Genomic DNA, 24820 nt, shown 5'->3' on the forward strand with positions numbered 1-24820 from the left:
AAACGTACAGGTTTTTGTGGTAGGTTCTGTTTAAAATGTTTAACTTTTAAACGTCTGTCAACAATTGAAACCATACGCTTTTAAAAATAAACGCTGAAAATAAAAAAGAACTACTTACACCATGTCAAATTAGGTGTACGGGTTTTGAATGAACTACGGCTGGAGATTTTAAGATAACAGCGACCGAGAGAAAACAACCACCACCACTGATCGCGAAAGAGTCGCATTGATTGGAGCATTTCCCGGCCAGTGAAGCGAGAGAAATCAACTTTAAAACGGCACCGTAACATCCCCTTTTGTCCCTCGCCGCCCAGGCGACAGCTCGTCCTCGCTATCTAACCCTCCGAAAATTTCACTCTCCCCTCCAATCCCGCTCTATTACGTATACACGCGGCTGAAGTATTGGTCACGGATTTGCTGATAAGGGCTTCTAATTACAACCTTGGCCGATACTGGTGGTGCCGGCTGTTTGGTAGCGAACACAAAGAAAATAGAATTTTTTTTTGTCGTGAAAAGCGATTGCATTTAATCACGAAGAATTAGAAGGGCGATATGATGACCCGGCGGAGGAATGGTAACAGTTCGGTTAATCAGGAAGGTGAAGGCAAGAGAAAAATTACCTTTCCTCACAGTAATTTTCATTAAAAAATCTATTTTTCTCTACATTGGAAATACCACTGAACTATCACATTATAGATGTCGCATGGTTATTTATTTATATAAATTTTTTGAAGGTTATGTTAAATATCCGTCACTGGCAGTCAAAAAAATTAATGATTCCGAGAAAAAGATAACAATAGGTATAATGAACAATCGCAACTGAAATATATTGGTAGAGTCCAGTTGGAGCAGTCGTGCAGTTACGTCACGTATAGTGACGTAATCAAAAATGATCCGTACGTCTTAGCGAAAAAATTTTGATATTGACGCGGCTTTTGACACGGATTCCAAACAAACAACAAACAAAACTCCTGTGTCAATTTACGACATCCAGTAATGAACTAGACGAAGATGTCAAGCTATGACTAAAAAATTAAATTAAAACTCTACGCACGGAAATTTGCATTTCTTAAGGAAACATGATAGATATTTTTGTGAAAATTAGCAACCTGTAATTTGTAATAATCAGCGAATATACGTTCTCGGCAACCAGCTTGACAAATGGGTATAATTCTGGGAAGATGTGAAAATGGAAATTCGTAATGTGTTTTATGATTTATACAGATCAAAAACCAATGTAACTCTTCGAATTTTGAAAGAAACTATACAAAAAAATGGTGTTTTGAATATTTCACTTAAATCATCATCAACATTAATAAGAACTTTAGGTTGTTGCTATAAATGAGGCTGTAGTAACCGAAGATATAGAAGATAGCGAGTCAGCGTGTTCAATTTTTAGAGAAATACATATAGTGAAAATTACATATCAAAAATTTAGGAAAGTGTCATTTTTAAAGAAATGTGAATATTTTCCAATAGAAGTGGTTAAAAATCACATGATGTGTCTGCAAAATGTCTCAAGATGTAGCACGGGAAAAAGGTGATGATGATGATGATGATGATCATTCGTATAATTAGTCACCTTTGGATCCGCGTCATAAAACTAGATTTGACTATATGGTTAGGCTAGCGATAAAAGCAACCGAAACAAATGCTTTGTTTTTCCTAATCAGTTCAACGCCATATCATACCTACACCAATCGTAGTAGACCAAGGTAGAACAACGTTAAAAGGGGTGAAAAATAAAACCTATAAGGCTGGAAACAGAGTCAGGACGCAGTTTGGTCGATTCATTTCAAGTAATTTTCATCACTCGTGGTAAGTATGAGCAACAAGATGTCGAAGAACATTAATCACATGAAAAGTTGGAAAATTTTTAAGATACTGTTCTCCTCAGATGTCAGATAATATTTTCCTCAAGATACTTAACGATTTACTAGACCGATTTCAATAAATTTCGGTCTTTGGAAAGTAACTTCTTGATGTTACGGTGCTTCCTTAAAATGATTTTTTTTGCAGGTGATAATTCTCTATAACCAAGTGTCTCAAAAGATGGAAACGCTGATAGCTTCGAAATTCACTGTGAGAACTAACCCTTTCTCCTAAGTATACAGTAATGATCAACGAGAGCGATCAGCAGCCCTTTGCGGCAGACGTGGGACCCCGAAAGTTCTCATCAAGATTGCATCGGTATTTGAAAATTAAAATCCAAACAATCGTCTGCATGCCCTTGATTGCGAACGAGTACCGTGAGTCGAAAAAAAGTCTTTTCTATTAGTCGACGTCGATGTTGTCAATGTAAGCAGGTCACACAATGAACGACGGGATATCTCTATCGGTTGCCATTCAGCGACGCCCCGTGATACCCTATTACGACCTTTTTTTCCTTGGCTCCATTGTCCGCGCAAAAATAATACCGGCTACACCCTTGCGATTAATATTCTCAGACAGAGATGGAGTCGCCTAGACGCGTTTCCTTAATTTGCAAAAATTATCGCCACAGCTCAAGAACTATTCACAACGCGAAAAACGAGTAAACTAATTTTGAAGAGCAGCTCGGAGTTTCGAATTTAAAATGTTTAACATGTTTGTGTGTAAAGCCTTCAAGGTAGGTACATACACTTTTCTCAGAACGACAATATCATCGACATTTTTAAAAAAATATGTCTTACAAATATCTCAAAACGAAACTAATCTTGGTAGGATTGTAGGTGTTTCCAACAAGACGTAAAACACCCAGAACAATGATGTTTGGAAGATACTAGAACGTATTTTGTTTTTTGTTCCCAACATAATAACATTTTATGTTGTATTGTTTTAAAAAAGTCCGTAAGTATTTGTCAATAGACAAACACGAAAATTCTCAAAAATTGACTGTTGGAGAAACAAGGTATGGCTGAAGAGAGTTTGAACCTGAGATTTAAAGAAAAAAGGATATTATATTAGACAAGAAATACTCAAACAATCTACAACAAGATAGCATCGAATGTAAGAAAAAAGGCACCAGAATATATATGCTTTCCTTTGTTTGGCTTGACTTAACTTGGCTCTCCGTGAGAGAGATGCTTTTAGGCAGTCAAAACATAATAAACTACAAGATTCATCAAAGTTAATAACGCCAAAGATATAATGGCTCCATTTTGAGTTTACCAGCACTTCTAGTCCTTTTTGCTCATTTGGGACATTAGAAGGATTACGTAGTCACTTAGCAGACTGGCTAGCATTATTAGCCAGGAAAATCCGTCTAAATTAAAGATCTGAATCCATCCCTGCCTCTTATATGACGTATTAATAGAAACACTTTGTTTTTACATACCCTATAGGTTTCATTATTCGCGACTTTTCATACAGGGACCCGGCTATTTCCCAAAGCAAGGTGGTCTTGTTCGTTTCGACATTTGACGCGAGGCCGCGAGGTTTGTCAGGTTTTCGCCCGGCCGTTGTAAACGTTGACGAACAATCGTCACAAAATGAATTGAGATTACAGAGGGGAAACCACTTGTCGGCATTGCGAATCGTTTGTAATTGGCTGTGTTTCGAGAGGCCATCCATCAAACAATGGACGCGGAATTGATATCGTTTAAATCACGAGGGCTCACGCTGCGAACGATTCTTACTAAATGATGTAAATAGTTTGTCGCCCCAACAACTAAAGTTTGCTAAATTGCCGTTTATATCGGTAGAAATAATTTCAAGGAATTATAAGTGACCACCCGTCGGGGCTTATAAACTTTAGTAGGGTTCATTTTTCAGGGCTGGTAGGAAACTTGGGTTTCATAAATTTCCCTATTAGTTGTTTAACTACAATATAGCTGAAATCCAAATTGGTCTCTGAATTAAGACTTTGTGTACAAATCGAAGTTAGGACAGCCCTGGACATTGCTAACGTCTCTAATTTCTCTAGTAAACAGACTTCATCCTTCTAAGGCATTTAGGTAGGTAATACATTCACTTTTTTAGTAGGAGAAAAAATCATCTTGATAAATAACTAGCTTAAATTCCATTCCTTACATCTTCTAAACACGCTGAGACCTTCTTGAATCTTTACTATACTATAAAAAACAATCCTGTTTAAATGTACTGTAAATCAGTAGGTAATAGAATTATCCTTATTGCTAAGAACGGAATGATATATAAGTCACGAAACTGAAGATAAAAATGTTCACAATTCTTGATATCTACGTTTTATAAAAAAGTAATCATAGCAAGCCAAAAATGAACAGAAAGTGCTGTCGCATATAAAACAGGTATTACACAACAAAAACATCGAAAATACAAACAATTAAATATCCAGCTTTGGATTTTAAACTGTTATTTCTTAACTAGGAAGATATCTGTGTTAGATGTTGCTTTTAATTTAAATTCAACAATAGAGTAGAAACAGGGAACGACTACCGTTCAACTTTCTTTTTAAAAGATAAGGATCTTATATTGAAACTCCGAAAATGAGATAAGGCAAAATGTAGACTCTGGTTGATAGATATCTTCGATTTAAGGCATGGTCTTAGTAAATTCTTGCTAAATCTGCTATGTTAATTATGATTATTGGAATTTTAGGGATATAAAGTCTGTTCATAGATACAAGAAAGTGACTAACTGATACGGATTAAGGAAAGACCCGGGCAAGCTGTAAGAATGAAATACTTTGCTTAGAATTTAATTATTTGAGGTTTTGTTAGGAAAGATACTATGCAATATTTATTTATTTATCTAAAAATAAAATTACAAATTATTTTTATTACCTGTTTAAATTACTTAAAATTATTCACATAATATATCAGTATCACTTTCGGTATCATCGCCTGTTCTAATTATTATTGTTCTGCTTTTTCTATATGTTTAACAGAATTTGCCAACTTTATGGAGGGACGTTAAAAACTTCGGTTTCTATAAGTTTGAGGACATTGGAGTTAACACGGGGAAAAAACATTGTTACGACGAATGGCAGATTTCAGTTGGTGCCAAACATGTTCAATGGGATTAAATATACAGTGGTAAGGTGGAAGCCTTAAAACTGTATGCCCTAGATTTTTTGCATAATTATCACAGACGTATTCCTTTTGTAGGTTCAAGCTTTGTAGAACCTCAATTAATTGCTTTTTGGTTATTATACATGTAGTTTTGGATTGTTGCTTTTGTGTCACATGAGGAAGGGGTTTTAGTCAACTGTCTACTGTGATAACTTGCATTGTCCATGACGCTATTAGGAGGAATGTTTGGAACTAGTTTGTTTTTAGATGAACTTTCAAATAAATCAGCGGTGGCGTCTTCATGGTAATCCAGAGAAGAATCTTTAATATTTTTCGCAGACAGAGAAAGTTCATTTGGAATCCAACCATCTTTACGGCCAGCATGCAAAATAGTTATTCTATGACCTCCTTTTGGTGGCGCGTTTGTTTTACACTAATCAGTTGAGTCAACCCAACCGTTTTCCGGGGTATCATAAGTGTCGAACCACGTTTCATCCAAGTAAATAATTGGCCTTTGCTGTTCTCTGTAAATCCTAATTTTTTCTAGATATTCCAGTTGCCATTTCCGAATTCTAAAAGATTAAAACTTGACTTTTGTCAGTTTTTTAAAATCTAAAACCCATGTGTTGAATACATTTCCATAAGGTAGTTCTGCCACATTTAACACCGGTTTCATCTTTTTCAATCCTCCTAATTAAGATATCTAATGTAGGCACGTATTATATCTTGATCACTTTCATCTACACTCGAGAAAATGTCAGCATCGCTTCTTTTTTTCCTCGCTGAAATGGGATTATTCACAATTTTCCATACAGTTGATGTTGGAATCTTCGTCAATGTGGCCGTTTCTTCTAAAGATGCTTGCTTGCTGGCACCACGTTCAATGAGAGTCAAATAAACATTGTTTATAACTTCCTTAGTCTCAATCGAATAGTGTTTTCTACATTTGCGCGGGAGCATCTACTGAGATACACTAGACTCGCACATAATTTGCACACGATTCAACACACGCTGTATTACACACGAAATAAGAATGGTTACTAATAAACTTAAACTAAGTAGTATACCAAACCAAAGAATACTAAACATAGGTAGGTATAAAATTATTTTCTATTACGGACCACAATTTTGCCTGAATTAAAATTCCGAAATTTTGGGTAATAATCTTGTTGCATTGTATGTTAATGACCACCCTTGGATAATCCCATTCAAAAGCAATTGGTCACTTTCTTATATCTATGAACAGACCATACCCAATATACACTGCATAATGTGACATCGCAGCCAACTTTAGGAATAGGTACTAAGTTTTGGTTTCAATTGACCAACTTGCTCTCACCAATTTAATCTGTCATTGATGACCAAACCAAGTACTTTAACTGGACTACCCTTCAGAACAGCTTAATTACTCGAAATCGTCAAGTGTTGGGTCTTATCAAGGTTGAATTCTTGAATGTTTATAATATACATTGAAATGGGTAAATGGAGGGATTGCCCAAGCAAATTAAGTTCAGTAGATTCGGGAGCTACTGAGCTAATAATCATAACGGCATCATCGAGAGGATTTAAACAGTTGGTATCAAATCCTATCTAGAAAGGTACTGTTTTTTGCGAAGTGCAATTGGCAATTATTTGTAGAAATTAACCGCCGGAGCAGGTTGGACCCCTAACAGCGAAGTGCAAATTTTATTATACGACGCGCCGACAAGAACAAAATCGATGCTCGTTAATTTTTGGGTCGAGCCGATGAAAGGGAAAAAAATCCGGCGTGACAACAGGAGGTGTATTCCGCTTTCCTTGGCAAACAAGCGGCAAATCTATGCACCCTCCAGCGTCTATATACGGCGTTTACGGTTTGCTGCCCTCCACCCCTCATTGTATCTTCTACAGTGCGATGCAGCCTTTGACACACGCAGCTCGAACAAGCTGACGCTGAACTCGGACAACACTGAGTGTTGTTCGGGGTTCGGTTCAGATTGAGGAGATGTTGGAATAAAAACTAGAGAATTGGAACTCGTTGTAGGAAAATAAAGTCAAATCGAATTGATTTTATAAATATTTTCCTCACCTCGTGCGCTGTTTTATTAGAAATTTGTTGAAATCTGCCACACAAATTATGAAGAAGTATAAAATAAATAAAAAATCAAAACCCTGCCAATACTTCGAATAACTTAAGAAAAGTAATTTTTTTTTAATATAGCGTGGTTGTCAATCCAATAAGTTTAATAAAATCTACTAACAAAAAATAAAGAAAACAATAAATAAATAAAAGCATAAACTCATGTCCCATACCCTTATAAATTATTATAATTGTTTTTTTTCTTGGATATATTGCGTGGAACAAATTCACCTTCTCTTTAAATCTGTCCACGAAATGAATAAGAAAAATAGCTCAAAATGTTCCAAAATAAATTAAAAAATAAATAGGAACGGTATTTATCTCACAACTTGTGGATTTATTTCTAAAAAAGCTACAAAAACCTTCCAAAAATAAAATAAAAATAAGTGAGCAATAACCTGCACAAAAAATTTGTTATGTACGTAAATTAAATAATCCATAAAACACCGCGGCTGCTCCAAAACATAAATAATTAAAAGCAGATCTTTTTTAATATAGCATGGATATAAATCTAATATAAAATCTGCTAAGACAAATACGAAAAAAACATAAAATAAATGAAACTGTAAACGCAACGGGTCAAAAAAGGGAGAAAAAACGTTTTCGAACTTTTGCTGTAAAATTTTTAAAGTATGCGCTTTATAATCACGTTATTTAATTTCCACTTATTTTTTGGGAGACTATACAGCGTAAAACGCGTAATTCGAAAAGTGACACGTGCCGGTCGTATACAAAATGGAGACCCAGCTCGTTATTACTTTTTAAAGAAAAATCTCATAATTTCGCGCGTTTATGCCGCACGTATGGGGTCCAATAGGGGGTGGAGTGGATATCGTTTAAAATTTTAATGCGCAATAATCTGTTCGGGCCACGCGTCTCGCACGTGGCTGGGTATATCGCCCCGTATTCGAACGCTCTCAACCAAAAAACTTATTACGTTATTAGAGAGCAAGATTAAAATCTCAGTTGAATGTAAAAAAATCGGTTTTCCAAGGGCAAATGGGGGGCCTCGATATCGGAAATTGCGATAAAAATATTACCGTGGGTCCTCAGAATAGTTTTGAACTGATTGACGTAAAAAAAATCAATCAATATTGCAAAAAATGTCTGAAAAGCTAATCAAATGATTCCTTCACTTTGCCGTTCTGTGCCCTGAAATTGCGAATGAAAACACACTCGCTTTTCCACTCTTTTTGCGATAAAATCGATTTTATAATGTTGGGGGGAGGGATAGATAACTCTACTAACTACTAATATTCCTATTCTTAAATTAATTAATCATTCTTTAAAAGAAAATATTTTTGGTATTGTCTTGAAGGTTTCAATGGAGCATTTTGAAAGGAAATTTTGTGTCAGCGAGTCAGTATAGATTTTGAGCAGGATTGGGTGCAGGCTATTACGTAATAAGACTCACAAACTTGTCTTTTCTTTGAGAAACTTCATTGATCAAGGCAATGTTGACCCGGAAGTTCTTGGGAGGGTATTTTGATCCCAAATTAAAATGGCACTTCTTGTTGGTTTGAGCGTTGTTTATGTATGGTCAAACAGAGATTTACTGCCCATAATGACATGCTACAATATCCCACGCCTGGAAACGGTGATTTTATGTTGTCCTACTATAGGCTGGGGAATTGTCAGATCAGATAGTAGTTTTCCCGCTGTGAAATTGTTTAATAGGTTCCTCCTAGTATACTTTCACTGGACAATTTTTTAAAAAAGGTAAAAAACTGTTGGTGGAATACTCTTTCTACAGTGCTGAAGTTTTTCTGCTCCGCGTGCGTGACTGCTCTTTTTAACGTGAATATTTCAACAATTATATATGTATGTAGTGACTTTGTGCCAATTATTATTCTTTTAAATTCTAGACCAAGTTTTTACGAAATGTCATGGATTAAATATCTCTCCATCTATCTAATAATTGAATATGTACTACCCTCTTCAGTATATGAATAATATTAATGTAATATCTGATGTGTGAGAGAGACCCCATGGCAATTTAAAATTTTGCGAAAAAGAAATAATAATATGGTTTCCATAAATGCTATTTATATTAGCATTATAGTACAACCATGTTAATAGAGTCCATTTTTTCTTTAGGAATTAAGTAAGTATACGTGCGAAGATACCTGCACCGACGCTATAATATGGATTTCTTGGCAACTGGAGTATTTATTTTTGGATTCTTCCTTGGTTTCTTAAATGCATAATTATTTGGTAAAAATACAACCGCCTTCTATCTACGGTGCATACTCGATTGGTAATAATTTTTAAGAAAGTTTTCTGCATTCCATGATATTCAGAACAATATAATGCATTAATTTATGCATTAATAAATGCATTTTTTAAAAATCAAACCACGAACTTCAAATCCAAAATGTGTTGACCTCATATGTTCCTTTCTCGATTGACTTGTACAATGTACCGACTTCAACGTTTTGCATTTTTAATTTTCAATTTAACGTACCCACCAATCGTGAACATGTAGCAAACCCGTTTATAAATTCCATTTTATAAAAAGATTAAACCGTATCCTATGCGAGATCGGCAAAAATCGCGCTATCGCGAGACGGATCTCCCGACCTTCTCGTCTATCTCTATCAGATTACGGCTGGTTTTTCCGCGTCACCAGAGACCGCAACTTTCGTATCGAATTACCCGGAGACCGACCCACGTCGATGCTGATTACTTATGCTCGACGTCCCTGGTGTTAACTTTCTGGAATTTTTAACCCGTACTCGACGTCGTATATGATGAAGACCACCCCGGGTCTCTCGGTCGGTGACGATTTTAATAGAGACCGCTGAGCAGATGGCAGACGTACCGTCGAAATCGAAGACTTTCAACCCTCCAACCCATCTTTAAGCATAGCGACGGTAACAGTAAGAAGAATAGTCAATTTGATATTCACTCAGCAACCAATGAAGAAAATAGCCTCTAGATCCATATTCTCAAGCAGAACTTGTCATCTTTGCTCTCTGCAGTTAGAAAGAACTTTTTCAAGATTAATAATGGAAGAACGATTTGGCCCTGTGATCATGTTTACCGCACTTTTAGGTAAGATTTTTAATTCACTTGGAGGAATTACATACAAGTTTGCTGCTTTCAATGGAATCTACTACGATGGAAGTCTTTACCAGGGAACCACTCAAAAATTGCTCTTTACACCACCTCACTTTCTGAATTGAACAGCAGCTGCTCTAAGATAGATTTTTGACGAAATCGATAAAGAAATTATTTAAACTCCACTTTATCTGTAATTGATTTTGATGACACTGAAGTCAAAATGAGCTTAATATTAACAAAATTTATAGCAACTTGGCCCCCTTTCATACATTATCCAAAGGCAACAGGTTGATCAAACTTTCCAAGGCACATTTTCTAGTCAATTTCAATGAAATTCTTCACCTATTTCTCATGTTGTATATCAAGTGATAACAATTTGCTTCAAAGTTAACCCCAACGATCGAAAAGTACCCACTTACGCTCGGTATGTTGTCGTTGGTGCAGACTCCCTCCTGCAGAAGTCGATCCCGAATCTCCCACGCGAATATCGATGGGCATTCCCTTTTGTACGATGAAATTTTGGACACTACCTCCGCCGTGGCTACTCGTGGTTTTGAACCACCGATGGCCCGGGGCCTGATGGACCCCGTCTCGTAGTACCTGGGAATAAGGAAACGATCGCTTTAGAGGAATCAAGTACCTGAAGAGGCAAGCGTTGATGATCCCATATATTCACTCCCATCCACGCAACGTAGGTAAAAACAACGTCCGGTAAGATATACCTGCCGAGAATTTTGGAGACGCATCCGTTGGAGACTTGGAGTATCCGGGAGATGTCGCAAGGCCTTGCTCCAGAATGGGCCAGTTCGACGATCTTCTGACGCGTTGAATCGGGCAATGGACGTCCGCTGACGAACACCCCCCCTAGCTGGTTCACACCGCTATGGCCTGTCCACAGTTGCACCACAGTTAGATATGTCGTTGCGGCCTCTAGTCGGATGCTTCGGCTTAGTTTTGGAAGAACCCTGGCCAACGATTGAGTATTTTCTTGATACCCCGCCCCCCTTTTATATATTTCGATTGTTTTGGAGCATGGTTATCCAGTGTTAGACGTCGGGAATAAAATAAGAATCGGACATTGAGCTTTTTCATCTGATGAATTGAATTTTTGTGTGCTGATAGAATATTTTCCATAGAAAAAGATACAGCTATTTTTTAAAACGAACATCTTTCAAAAACACTTTTTAACGGTACTGACATTCCTTTTAAAAAAGGGGCGGGTTCCTTTTAAATTGTCGAATTTGATAGACTCTGTACAGGAATATTATTTTCCCATTTTTTAATTAAATCTATAGCAGATATATGGTTCGAGTTGTTTGTCTCACAAGCGTTGTTTTCTTCATAATATAATTATCTACTTTCATTTTGAGATCGATACTACATTATTGTTAGGCGATTGTGAATCGAAATAGACAATGTTTAAAAATTCAGGATTCTTAGTAGCCTTGCTTTTTTTATTTTGCTTTGCTTCCAAACATTCGCTAGTATAGCGATAGCGATAGTTGCTTCACAGGCCGTTTCATCTCCGATAATCGTATTGAAAACTAAAATAATTTCTACATGCTTAGTTGCTGTGCAGAAAACTGACTTTATAAGATTGATTTGCTTTGCAAACGCGTTGGCATGAGCCTTGCAAAAAGTTCAAAGCATCCGACCAACCGGCTCAACACGTAACATTTTCTAGTAAGTAACTGTGCACACCATATGGTGTAGTAACAAGCTAAAGAATGATTTCGTCAACTGAACACCCACGCACGAACGCAAGGATTCCAACCACTGGGGTCTACATTCAACGTTTGTCCATTTTTATTAACAGCCTATAAAATGTTATTATTTTTTCCCCAGGGGTCTGCAGATATGAAGGTTTCAAATAAAACCAGAAGTTGGTAATGAAAATTAACACTTTCGGTCGAATAACTACATTCCACTAATTTAAGATAAATTGTTATTATGGTTTGAGCCTTAAGGTGTTTAGCAGTTTCCTTGTAAAGTGTGTTAATAAATACGGATGTAACGTCTGCCGCAGTCGCGGGAATCCTCGTTTAGTGTGTTTGACGCGGCACAAATTATCTTCGAGTTACCTGAAACAAGAATATAAACCATACGATACATATTACGTGTTAGTGTAGAGGAGAGTCAGAATAATTTAACGATTAGGCTGTTTTTCCGCGTCATTTTGCGACTATATTGCGGACTACATGAACAAAAAATGTCGAATAGAGCCAATGCGTATATGCGGTAATTTCAAATCATACTTTCAACTCTTAAGACTTAGCGTTCAACAACCAACAGGCCCGCCTAGTTAAGTGTGTACAGATCCCTGTTTAGAAAGTGTGGTTTAGTGTGTAAAATTTGAAAGCATGCGCAAAATATCATCCCGCATCAATTTTGACCGTTCATAAGACTATTTTCTTTCTGTTGGGTTCGTCAAGGAGTGGAGGCGATACTCTAATTTTTTCTCATATCAAAATGTCCTATAGACTACTACTAACAACAAAACAATTTAAAAGAATGTTCTGTTTTGTCGCATATATATATATATATATATATATATATATATATATATATATATATATATATATATATATATATATATATATATATATATATATATATATTCCCGCTCATATTTAAAAGCATCTTAATTGTGCAGATACAGCCGGTCACGTAGTTCTGCCATTTTTAAAACCTTATGCGGCATTGCTACTTTTATTATGTTCTCTTTTCAAACAGAAACGAGTGAAATGAAGATGGCGATAACCCTGGCAAAAAACTCCGCTCTCCGCTACTCTAAGCCAAGTGGACTTTGTAGACACTCCGGGAAATCCAGGAAATCCGGCAACGCCGCGGAATATCCCCCGCTTTAAAAACGACACAAAAAGGATCCGCTTGCAAATCCCATAAATCAGCAGAAGGCGCTCGGCGACGTGAACAAAAGTCCTGGGTATCCTCCTTCATCGATTTATATACGTACGTACATATATATATCTCGAAGGTGACAAATGAAATCTGGTCGTGAAAGGTGAATACTTCTCGATTTTTATAAATCGACTTGAAGCCACGCATGAGGGAGTACATCGCGAAATCCGACGAACGGTTTCTATGAGTTGGGTGGGGCGAATGTCTTGAGATCCCATTCAAACCACAATGCCCGTAAGCGTTTTATAAAGAACGCCAACGTTGACTTTATCGGGGTACCATAGCCTATAAAAATAGGTTACTTTGGTTGACTTTAGGTAATCCGCCAGGGACCTGGTACTGACAAAAGTTTTTACAGATAACGTAAGGAATTTGGTGGCATGGCAAAGACGACGCGATTAGGAAAATGCAGATATGGGAATTAAAAAACTTGGCGCAAACAGTGAACTGAAAGACTAGAGACAAACATATTATGAAAAGCTCCTATGGACCTAGATCTTACAGAGTCATCTCCTAATGGGTACAATGCTGTGAATCCTGATGGTATATGCGAGATAAAGAAAAAGTTATTGATGCGCCGTATCTGATAATAATAAAAACCAAAAATTGCATATTGTGTTCTGTGAAGATCAGTTTAACATAACAATTTTTTTTTTAAATATTTTATAATAGTTGGTTAATAGTACCAGGATTATCACCCTATCTGTCTCAGGCTAGAATGTAGTGTTGCGGAAACAGGGACAGTAATTTCATTTTATTAAAATGTGGTATACCAAGGATCCTTTGTAAAACAGCTAAACCAGTAAATATCATTTTTGCCAAGATATCTTTTGTTTTTCTAGTAGTGGTAATGTTTGTTATATTTAATTTAAATATAAAACCCATTCTGATACGTTTTTATACTGAGTCTACAAAACCTTCAATGTATAATGTGTTGCCGATCTGGGTATTTTATAACTATAAAACATCCCCTACAAAGCCAACTTCGAAGCTTCAGGCTTCATCGTGTCCCGTGACGTAACGAGCCCGTGTAAAGCTGATTTCGCGCCCTTTTGCTCCGTTCGTTTTTCTTCCTTTTGGCTAGCCGCTCGGGGGTTCATATGAAGTCCATCACGACGCTCCTTGTGACAATGCGATTGTCTCCGGAAAGGTCGGTCCTTCTCGCCCTAAATCGTCCCTAGTGTCGTATCCGGTACTTAAGAATATTTACGGTATGAAAAAGACTACTGCCGTCGGCAACTTTATATTGATTCCCGCTTTTGTGTCCCATCCAATTTTCTTCATTTTCTCCGCTTGTTGTGCTTACATTAGGCACGCTCGACGTTTTAAAGTCAGCGTCGCCATTTCGTGAAGTTCTTTGCCTTTTTTTTTCTCTCTACTTATCGGATTTCTTTAAGCCTCTCGGTCGTATTTTTGTTTTATTTATTTCGGTGTTTTTTTATAGGTTCTCGTCCGCCTCTATCCTTTCCATTGGCTTCGTCTTAAGATACGCGCACAGACAATAGTTCCAATAAAATTCAATACAGAAGGCTAGTTGAAAAGTTTCCGACCTCACCCAGAAGATTACGGCACTAGTTACTAACAGCTAGTGATAGTAGTTGTGCACTTCTTGATAGTTACTTACCAAAGTTATTTTGAACCCGTGGTTTTTAGTTGAGTGTTGTTTGAATAAGTCGAGGTGAGTGTTTTTGTTTAATTATTCATTTCCCACATCTTATTTAAATTTCTTTTGCATTCATTAGTCTGCTTCCTTTTTTAATTTATCGCATTGGTGTTAAATATGCGGTTACGATGTCGGGGTAAATATGCGACAAACGGACCACAAAGATTAAAAACATCCGACAAATGGGGTAACCACGAGACAACAACAACTGGCCAACAAAAGTAAAAGTCCTCCTCAATCACATTTCGTTACGCTTTTCAAGGAGACCGACAAGGGATTATTTGACGTGTCTATTCGTACCCTAAACGTATTTGTGCGGTTTTCAGACCTTTATTAACGGATGCAGTCCATTCAATTCCCAGACGAGGCAAACAAATAGAGGGTTTTGCCGAGAAACAACTTTACAAGTAAATTTACACTTATCTAGACATTATGGCGGACTCGCTTGCTAGATTTGATGATTTTTTTTTTAATTTTCGAAGTAGAAAATTTAAGTTTTCTCACAAAAAAGAAATGATTTTCGACAATTTAGCCATAGAATTTCTGGCGATTATATGGATTGAATAATTAATAAACATTTTTTAATAATACAATTTATAAATATAAAACTTTTGCCAGATGATTTTACGTTTTATTTTAAACAAACAGAAATATTTAAAAAATCAATAGTATGATGTTGTAATTTAAATACACGAAGTGTGTTCAAAAAGTAAGATGACTTTTAAGTTTTATCAAAAAGTATTTATTTATTTATCAAAATTGATGTTGTCCCCTTCAGATACTTGTGCCAACGCTTTTTCTAATCCTCGAAGCACTTTTGGTATGCACTTTCTAGTATAGCCTTGAGTTCTTCCAGCGATTTTTACTTAATCTCCTCAATCATTCCAAACCTCCTTCCTTTCATCGGTTTCTTGAGTCTTGGGAACAGGAAAAAGTCGCAGGGGCAGTTATCCTATGAATAATTTGGCTGAGGCATGATGGCGGTTTTGTTTTTGGCCAAAAACTTAAACACAAGCAACGATGATTGAGCAGGTGCATTATCGTGATGCAAAATCGATGAATTGTTTTCCCACAGTTCCGGACATTTTCTTCGTATTGTTTCTCGCAAACGGCGCATAACTTCAAGGTAATGCTCTTCAGTACGACCTTGTGGTAAGAACTCGTGATGTACTACGCCACGATAATCAAAGAAAACAGTAAGCAAAAGCTTGACTTGCTTTTTTCGGTCTTGTTGATCCTGGGTTCTTCCATTGGGATGACTGGGCTTTGGTTTGGACTTGAAAACCATATATGATGTTATATATAAGTTATGATCTTTTCGGGCATATCAGGATCATCATTGACATCGTTTAGCAGCTCTTGAGCGAAGCTTTTTCGACGATTCTTTTGTTCAAATTAAGTAATTTCGAAACAAATTTTGCTCCTACAGGTTTCATGCCCAAAACTTCAGAAAAAATTGCATGGCACGAGAAAGATTCACCATATGCCGCTTACAGCATTTCAAGTGTTTTGCAGCCACTGGATTCCGTTTTTTACACAAAATTTTATGCAAATTCTTGGCTCCATTTTTTTTACAGCAGAAAATCGCCGAACACAGAAAACATGTCTAAAAGTAAACGTGCAACATAACAAAAAATATATCGAAGATTGAATGTACGTAGCCCGCCCAATTACAAAAGTTACCTTACTTTTTGAACACACCTCGTATGGCGTATGAAAAAAATCGTTCCGCTAATTTTTAGGGTAAAAAGAATATTAATAAAATGAATAACGTTAGTTAGGTTAATAAATATATGTCCTAAAGAGCCTACTTCTGAAAATCTTTCGAAAGGGTTCTCTAAAAAATAGTTTTATTTCAAAAAACAATTATTTCTGAAGCGGTTAAAGATACTTAAATAAAAAAATCTGTGTCGATGATGTTTTATATGTTGAAACAAGGATTTTAACTGAACAATAGTTATGGAGTGTTTGTTATGTGACCGGCTACAGATTAGTTTGAAGTTTCTTTTTCGTATTTGCTTTCGTCAAATAACTTCGACCGTCAGTCCTTCATCTTTTAATGCCACATCAACATAAAATGTTAAACTTTTAGTCTATATATCGTATAAATCAAAATTCTCGTCAGCAAATCGCGTCCCTTTTTTTTCCTGAACCCGAAACGTGTAAATTTTATCAGCCGCCCGGATGATTGACGTTTTCAACGGATTTCGCCGCGTTTCTCTTGATTTCTCCGGGAATTTCCTCGCACTTGTCAGTTTCCTTTATTTCCCAGAGACGATGAATAACTTTTAACAGTCCCGGCACGCACGCCGCCAGGAAATAGATTGTGGAAATTCCTCAAACATATTGATTACGGACGTTTATATCAAACAGGCGTAAATAACGAAAATATTGACGATTCTTTTTTTTTGCAGGGGGCCTGCCATTTTGTTACTAATATTACTAAAATCCAGGGTGATTCTGAACCAGCAATTAAAATAAAAATACGCGAATTTCAGAAATAAATTTGCCTATGACCACAACCACAACAATTATAAATTGTTAAGTTGTTAGTTTTTAATAACTAAGACACGATATATCGAGTAGGTTTCGGTCTTAATAAATTTTCTTATTGGGATGTTAGGACCTGATTTAGAGTTTTAAATTTTTTAATAAATAATGCACTGAAAAGACAAAAAAAAAATGCGAAGTAGCTAATTATATCGCCGATCCGATCCGGTCTTGCTCCACATAGAAATATAGATTCCCCCAATTAATAGTTAAAAATGAAAATTTTGTGAAATTACTAGAAGCCAAAAACTACTATAAGAACCTCGAGTATCTGCCCACTCTTTTCCGCTTCAAAATGAAATTTCTATCAAATTGCGAATAGACATACGAAAGCATCAAATTGTGCAGATGATTTTCAAACCTTAAAAAAGGCGTTTTCTTCGATATGGTACCTTTACCATTACCTTTGTGTGCCATATCGTCGACGGATGTGATCGCGGATGGCCATGGCGCCACGGCCGCGCCTATCTGCTGTGCGGGGAGAATGATGATGTCTCTCCCGACGGACGAAACGTACTCGGCTCACTTTCTGAAAACAAATAGCGGCGTCTACTCCACGATAGTTTCTGCGCATTTGCAGTTAAATATAAACAATTGTTATACATAAAATATAAGTTATCAAAAAATGTTTCTGGCGTCTCATCCTCATATTGCGCGCTTGGTTCTGAAAATTTAGAAAAAGAAAATGTCAACGACCTAAAATAGTTCAGTTTCAAAAAAGCAGTCGATTGAGTAGTATTAGTAGACTGAGCGTATGATAAATGATAATGATAATAAATAGAACATATAACATTGAAAATTTGAATGACAAATATAGTTAAAAGTCAATTTTGTCATTTTTATAATTTACTATTTAAAAAGAGGGTAATTTTGAAAAGGTTTAATATTTCAAAAAGTTGTAGATGTCGAAATAGCAATAAAAACGATCAAATTTTTATATAATTTTTTCTAAGTGTTGTATATATTTGCTTTAGTTACTATTGGTATTAAAATAACCATTACAATAAAAAATAGTTAAGTCCGGTGGCATAAATCTATCAAATATTGAAACCTGTTACAAAGCCGCCCTTTATTAAATGCAAAAATTGTAAAAAGGTGGTATTTCTATATTGAAAAAAAAACTTTTTTTTTCAATATATTTTTTCATTAAAATTTAAATTTTTCTTTTTCATCATCCTGTGTTTATCTATTTTTTAAATATTAATAAAGAGCGCTAATATAACTATTACAATGTATATATAACAAAGGCTTTCGATCTCAGAAATCGATAGATATAAGAAATAAGTATGAAAACATCACCTTTTTCGAAGAATTGAAAAATTATTTAAAATAAGAACGTTGTTATGAAAATACAAACGCCCTATATATATCCTATAATATGTATCTAAGTTTCTCTGATAATTTTAACAGTTTGTGGGAAATGTTATCGTCCCATAATAAACGGGCCACCATATACAATATGGCGTATAAAGATTTGTACGACCCAAGCCTGTAACTTTCGAGTACTTTAGTCACCCGTTTGGGAGCGATCGGTAGATTTTAGTTATGGCATTCCGGCGTTTGTCGGTTCTGACGGTCAAGTCACACGTCATGCAGTACATGTATTGATGCTGTTTTGGTTAAAAATATTCCCAAAAATGTATAGTTATGCCAACCCATTCATTAAATTCTTCAATCCAGTTTTATCCAAGGAACCCGGGCGCCGATGCCGGATCGCGGCCATTTTCAATAGGTTTCTGTAGGAAAGCGGAGTAATAAAAAGAGGCCGATTTTCAACCCTTTACTTGCAAAAGTTATCGTGTGTGTAAGTATGACTGGCGAATGCAGAAATTCAGAAACAGCGTAGTGTTTAACGTTTTAAAAATTGGTTATGTTACGGATTTCTGTCGCGGCTAGGCGGAGAAATATTTAATGACATTTTAAAGAATTAAGGGATTAGTAGCCTGGTATACCATCAAACGGAAGCGCAGCTATTGGTCGCCGCTTTGTGGTGCCCGAGCGGGTTGACAATTTAAATCGTTTTCAGCACACCAGCCGGCATTGTGGCGGCGCGTCATTCCTGGTGGCGCCGGCGGCGGCACGTTATTCCGATTTGCGTTGTTGATAAAGTTAATGAAATTAAGGCCGACTGACTTTCCTCTCTCGCGCGCATATATACGGCAAACAGAACCCTCCGTGGAAGTTTAGAGTCGCCGCTCTATCTACTAATTAGTAACAATTTATCTCTTTAGCGGAGGGCGTTACGGTGAAATGTGGGTCGTAATAAATTTTGTCCGGGAGGGGGGCGTAAGGGTTTCGATTTATCGGGTCCCGGATTTGAAGCGTCGTGCTTCCATTAAATAAATAAGGGTGCCGTTGACTCGGAAGAAAGTCGTAACAATAAAACGAAAAATGCTAACAACGCCATTAGCGCTAACACACCCGATTAAAATTCTAGAAGGTGAGTGTATCTTGTTTCTTATAGTAAATCTCGCAGTTGATAACGAAATTATTGTTCATGTGGGCTATACCAGCAAAACAATAATTGTAACAATTGCTTGAGCAGTTTGTGGCAGTTGCCTGAACAATAGGTAATCATAACGTGTACGTGTACGAACTTGTCATTAACAAAGTAAAATATTAGGCTGACTGTAATAATTTTTTTAATATGAAACAAGATTTTGACAATATTTTTAAAGTAACTAACAAATTTTGAAACAATCAATCGTTTCGTACCATAGAAACCATACACCATTTCGCGCGCTACTAAGTACAACACAAAAAATTTCTTTAATATTTGTTTTCATATTTAATTAGTATCAATATTCAGTTCAAATCAACATCAACAGTTGTAAAATAAATTAATTCGAATTTGATCATTATTTGTACTTGTAATTTTTGGAACACATTTTTCTTACTTTTTGCAATTTTCAAATTTTAATATTTTCTTTGGCATTTGTCATTTAGTCCGTTAAGATTTTTTTGCTTACTGCCTAATTACATTTAAATTTGATATTCCCAATGGTAATACAGTCTTTTTTATAAAAACTGCAAGAACTTCTAAATATGTTCTCCCAACTTCAATTTGTATAATACCCCTTTTGATATTGTTAACAAAAAACAAGAACGCCATAATATTTTCATATTTGAAAATATAATTCAAAAATTTATATTTACATAAATTTTAATTTTTAACCGATGCGGAATAGATTTCTGAAGGCACCAATTTGTTATTTTATCTAATATTTTGATTTGAGTGGCACTAACTTTTTGCAATTATATTTATTTACGCAGTACCTATGTACAATCAGAGTGATAAAGCACAGCGGATAATAAGGCCCAGAACTAGTTTTCCAATAAAAAGTTGATTACAACATAGTTAGGTGGTATACTATCTACTTTATTTTATCGAGAAAACCAAATTAATTAACTATTAATGTGTAGTTTCCTATAAGCACATTTTCTCAATTCAATTGTCCGAATTATTTTTCTTGATTTTATGAACCTTTTAATTTTGTTTATTATTTAATTACAGTTAAGATAAATGTATTAAGATTAAAGGGAGTATTTTTAAAGTTTCGACGTGAATTTGGGGTTTAAAATTTGTTTGGCTTATCTGTTATTGTGGATATTTTCGAATAATTAGTTTTAGTGGGCCATATTACCCCCGGAGTACCTTAATCCCGATAGCCCGCGTGACGTCAGGCATGAAGGCGCGGAGCGGGTGGTGGTGGTGGTCCACTTACTATTCGAAACAAAATTCCCAAACGAACCGGAAAAAAAAATCACCTCATCTGTCCGCCGACGGCGGCTTTCTTCTCCGTACGCGCACAATTAAAACGCGGAGTCCCAGAACGAACGCGCTTGCGGCACCCGATATTCAATTACTCAAAGGCAATTAAACAATCTTCGGTCGATTGAAGCCCCGTTCGAAGTCAATGAGTCTATTATTAAGACCACGCGCGTGTATCGTAGACACACTCGACCGCCAAATCGTCTACTCCACTGTGTTCGGCCGCGTACTCGACTACCGACGATGCCCCATCATGTGTGGGGAACGCTCTACACACCTTTCTAGGTGTGCACGACTGTCAAAGCTCCCGGCGCGACAACCAATCGCACGCGAGAGCCGCGGCGAGCCGACCAATCCGGCGACGATGTGGTGTGGTTTGGGCATCGATCGGACGGGCGAACGTGGTCATTCGCGCGGAATGGAAAACCGCCGCTAAGAGGGCGCCACTGGGATCGATTCGGTGGGAAGGAGTCGTTGGCCGCCCGAGGGTGCTACTGGCGATACCAGAGCCCGCCATTTGTTTGAAAGGCGACGGGGGCGACGGAAGAACTCGGAAAAGCACAGCGCTCGTAGGTCATTTTAAGCAATTTAGGCGGTAATAGATAATAATTTAAATTATTTTCAAAAACAAAAGTAATTTGCGTCGAATAATGATATTTTGTTTTATGTTATGCTTTTTACTAAATATGTTATTAATTTTTGGTTTCCATTTTATTATATCGAACTCATATCGTTACTTTTTTATAAGTGAACTTATTAATATCCAGAAGGTTTACACATGAATAATTGCAAAAAAAAAACAATCTAAAACATTTAACAATTATAAATAAAATGATATTAAAACCATTTTACTAGAGATATTTAGGTAACAATAATACTCTCTCGTCACTATTAAGATGCAGCATCATCATCATCCTGAATAATATTTCCATCATTTTGACCTAGCTCTGATACCAGTAAAGTAGGCTCTCGAAGTGAATTAAGAACCAAACGATGCTGCCATTTTCTGCTGTCATTTGAAATGGAACGAAATCTGTTTTTAATGATTTTTGTTATCGCTAAATTGTTGCTTATGAGTGGGGTGTGCTGCACTCCCATTTCAACTTTTAATTTTAATATAACGTCCTTCTTTGTTTCCATTATTCTTTGCGAGGTCATTTTCATTGGGATAACATTCATTCTTAGCCTTAAGGAGTTCGGTTAAATGTCAGCATTTTGGGACTTTGCCCCTTTTTGCATTACAATATGTTGCATATTTTTGATCAATCGTGCATCGATAAAACAAGCACGAGCTTATCCTGGGGATTACTTGACAGGCTTCATATCATGCGAGGGCATTGCCTTTTTGATTTTGGTTGTTCTTTCGGACGAAAATTCAGAAGTATTTTTGATGAATTTCTCTGGCCGGAAACCTGGAGATTTTTTCTAGCAGCAACTTCAATCGAATAGTCGAATATGTTTTTAAAAATGGCAATATACTTTGATTTTTACGTCGATTGCCAAGATTGCTGAAAGGCTTCACCTTTGCTTGTTCCGGGCTCTCAACCCATTTAAACAGTCTTGGACTTTTTTTCAAAAACTGAATGGCTACGTTTACACTGCTTCGTTCCATCATTTAGATTCGTTGCCATCATTTAGCCTAAACTTAGCGTCTTTAGAACAAATCACAAAGCAAATTAATTTTTTCCTTCAAATAATTGCCTTCAGACCGAGCAGAAAACAAGAGGTATTTTTCTATTGATATGGTTCCCGAAAAAAATATATATTTTTTAAATAAATTATAAAATTATAAAACTTTCCAAATACAAGGTTATGAAGAAAATATTATTTACTTTTTATTATTGAAACATTGTATCTTTTCTCACATACTTTTTACACGGATAGACACTATTTGTTAATAATAAATCTTACCTTATGTTACACAATAACACAATAATACTGTTTAAAAAAAGGCAGTAATTTTATAACGCGAAACAATTGAAATAAACTTTGGCATTGGCATTCTCGCCATAGTCACCTCTGTTAATAGTGAAGTATAATATCGTAGAAACAATATCTATGGGACACTAGCTCTAAAATGAAATTTAAAAAATATTTTTTTCGACATTCAATTGTTAATTTATTAATTAACAAAATAAATAAAATTACCTATGTGCTTACGTACGCTAGATTTACATACAAGGAGCAAGGTATATTTAATTATTTATACAGTAACACAGAAATAAGAAAAAACAAATATAAAATTAAAGTAATACACAAACAAATATTGCTGATATACATAAAATAAAAAAGAGAGGAAAAGTGCAGTGCACACCAGTTTAATATTGCTTATAAAAAATTCATAGGTGGAGAAGTGTTCCCCCCTTCTTCTGCTTGGTAATTTATTTGCACTTTTGGATGTCTTAAGCGAAAAGGTTTTTGAAATGTCTAATTAATAAGCGTGGTAAAATAACAGCTTTTTCAAATGCATTCCTTTAATTTAGAAGGCACCAAAAAATTTAATTAAGTTTCGTCCAAAACAAAACCCACTGTTAGTTCACAAAACCTCAGGTTACTAAATTTCCTACCACTCGGTCAAAAATATATTCACTAAATAATATTTAAGTAATCGTTCATCAATCCGATCAGACTTGTTTTGGTTGTCTCTTTTTATAAACGTCTACATTAGACAGAGGGATACATGGTAACCTCAAGCCGGAAACTACATTGTTGACCAGTTTATTTGAATAGGTTTTGCTAATTTGTTCGTTAGTATTTGAGTATATTTAATAAAATATAGTCAGAGCAAAATGTTATAGTTTCTTTAATCTGATATTTTGAGCTGGAGCATTTGTTATCAATATGTTGCTTTTAAAGAAATGTAGCAAATTGACAATCACAGCCCGACAAAGAGTTTGTGAGTTGAGATTTTTTATATTTTTGGGGACTAAACTAATAAAAAATAAGTGATTTTTTATTTCTATCACGCAACATTTTTGATTTAATTTTGAGATATTTATTATTTCACAAAATAGGAACATAACATGACATTCCAAAAATTGAAGTTGCTACGCCACTGGCATACATTTGGCATAACTTCACAGAATGTTATCGGGGGATCCCCGAAAGTTTTTGGGATTCTCTAATATGTAGTGAAAACATTACTCCGTCGGGTCATGGCGGCATGTCTTAAGGAAAGACCCTTTATCGGGCAGTTGAGTTAGTTGAAAGCTGTGGTTGCATCATTAAATAAGGGTGATCCGCCCATGGAGAATACAAGAAAATCAACTAAACGAAGATTTTCGGCCAAAGAGGAGAGATTCTGCAAAAGTAAATAAACTTTGTTATTGTTTGAGACTTTGCTTTGGTATTAATCAAACTGTTTAAATCAATCGAGATTGTTTAATGTTGATAAAAAAAACCTTACGTGATAGAGGAGCAAGGAGTAAAAGGTTATACACAATGTAAGTGTAATGGAACAATAATAATAATGCATTCAAATAATATTGCGTTCTAACCAAATAACTAAATGTTTTTCAAAATTTCGCAAAAGAGAATTGTGCCTTTTGTCTGTAAACATATATTTAAAATTTAAAAAGTTATCGGACACTATTTTAGTTCTGATAATAAACAAGGCAAAACAGCAGCCCCAACAGTGCCCGAACATTTATTGCAATGTACCTCAAATTGATTTATTAAAACCACTGAATCTGTCAAAGAAACACATTGGTAGCCCCCAATTTCGTGAGTGCTAAGGTACAAAAGAATAATTTGTATTTATGAAT

General features: G+C 35.8%; 1 protein-coding gene across 3 annotated transcripts in view; it reads right to left on the reverse strand.

Annotated features, from left to right (window-relative positions):
- The window catches only part of LOC132705032 (paired box protein Pax-6-like), a 64136-nt gene extending 42944 nt beyond the window's left edge, over positions 1–21192 (reverse strand). For 2 of the 3 annotated variants that reach the window (XM_060675446.1, XM_060675444.1), the window contains exons 1-4: positions 21053–21192; positions 17689–17813; positions 10875–11040; positions 10572–10752 (exon numbers count right to left, since the gene is read on the reverse strand). In XM_060675446.1, coding sequence (XP_060531429.1) covers positions 10572–10752; positions 10875–11040; positions 17689–17701 — 360 coding nt within the window. In that variant the 5' untranslated portion in view covers positions 17702–17813; positions 21053–21192. Of the gene's footprint in view, positions 1–10571; positions 10753–10874; positions 11041–17688; positions 17814–20939; positions 21013–21052 lie in introns of those variants that run through there. The other variant, XM_060675445.1, reaches the window with a different exon arrangement.
- Between the last annotated feature and the right edge of the window lie 3628 nt (positions 21193–24820).

The sequence above is a fragment of the Cylas formicarius genome, unplaced genomic scaffold, assembly GCF_029955315.1.
Source record: "Cylas formicarius isolate icCylForm1 unplaced genomic scaffold, icCylForm1.1 PGA_scaffold_7__23_contigs__length_41026272, whole genome shotgun sequence".
Taxonomy (NCBI): Eukaryota; Metazoa; Arthropoda; class Insecta; order Coleoptera; family Brentidae; genus Cylas; species Cylas formicarius.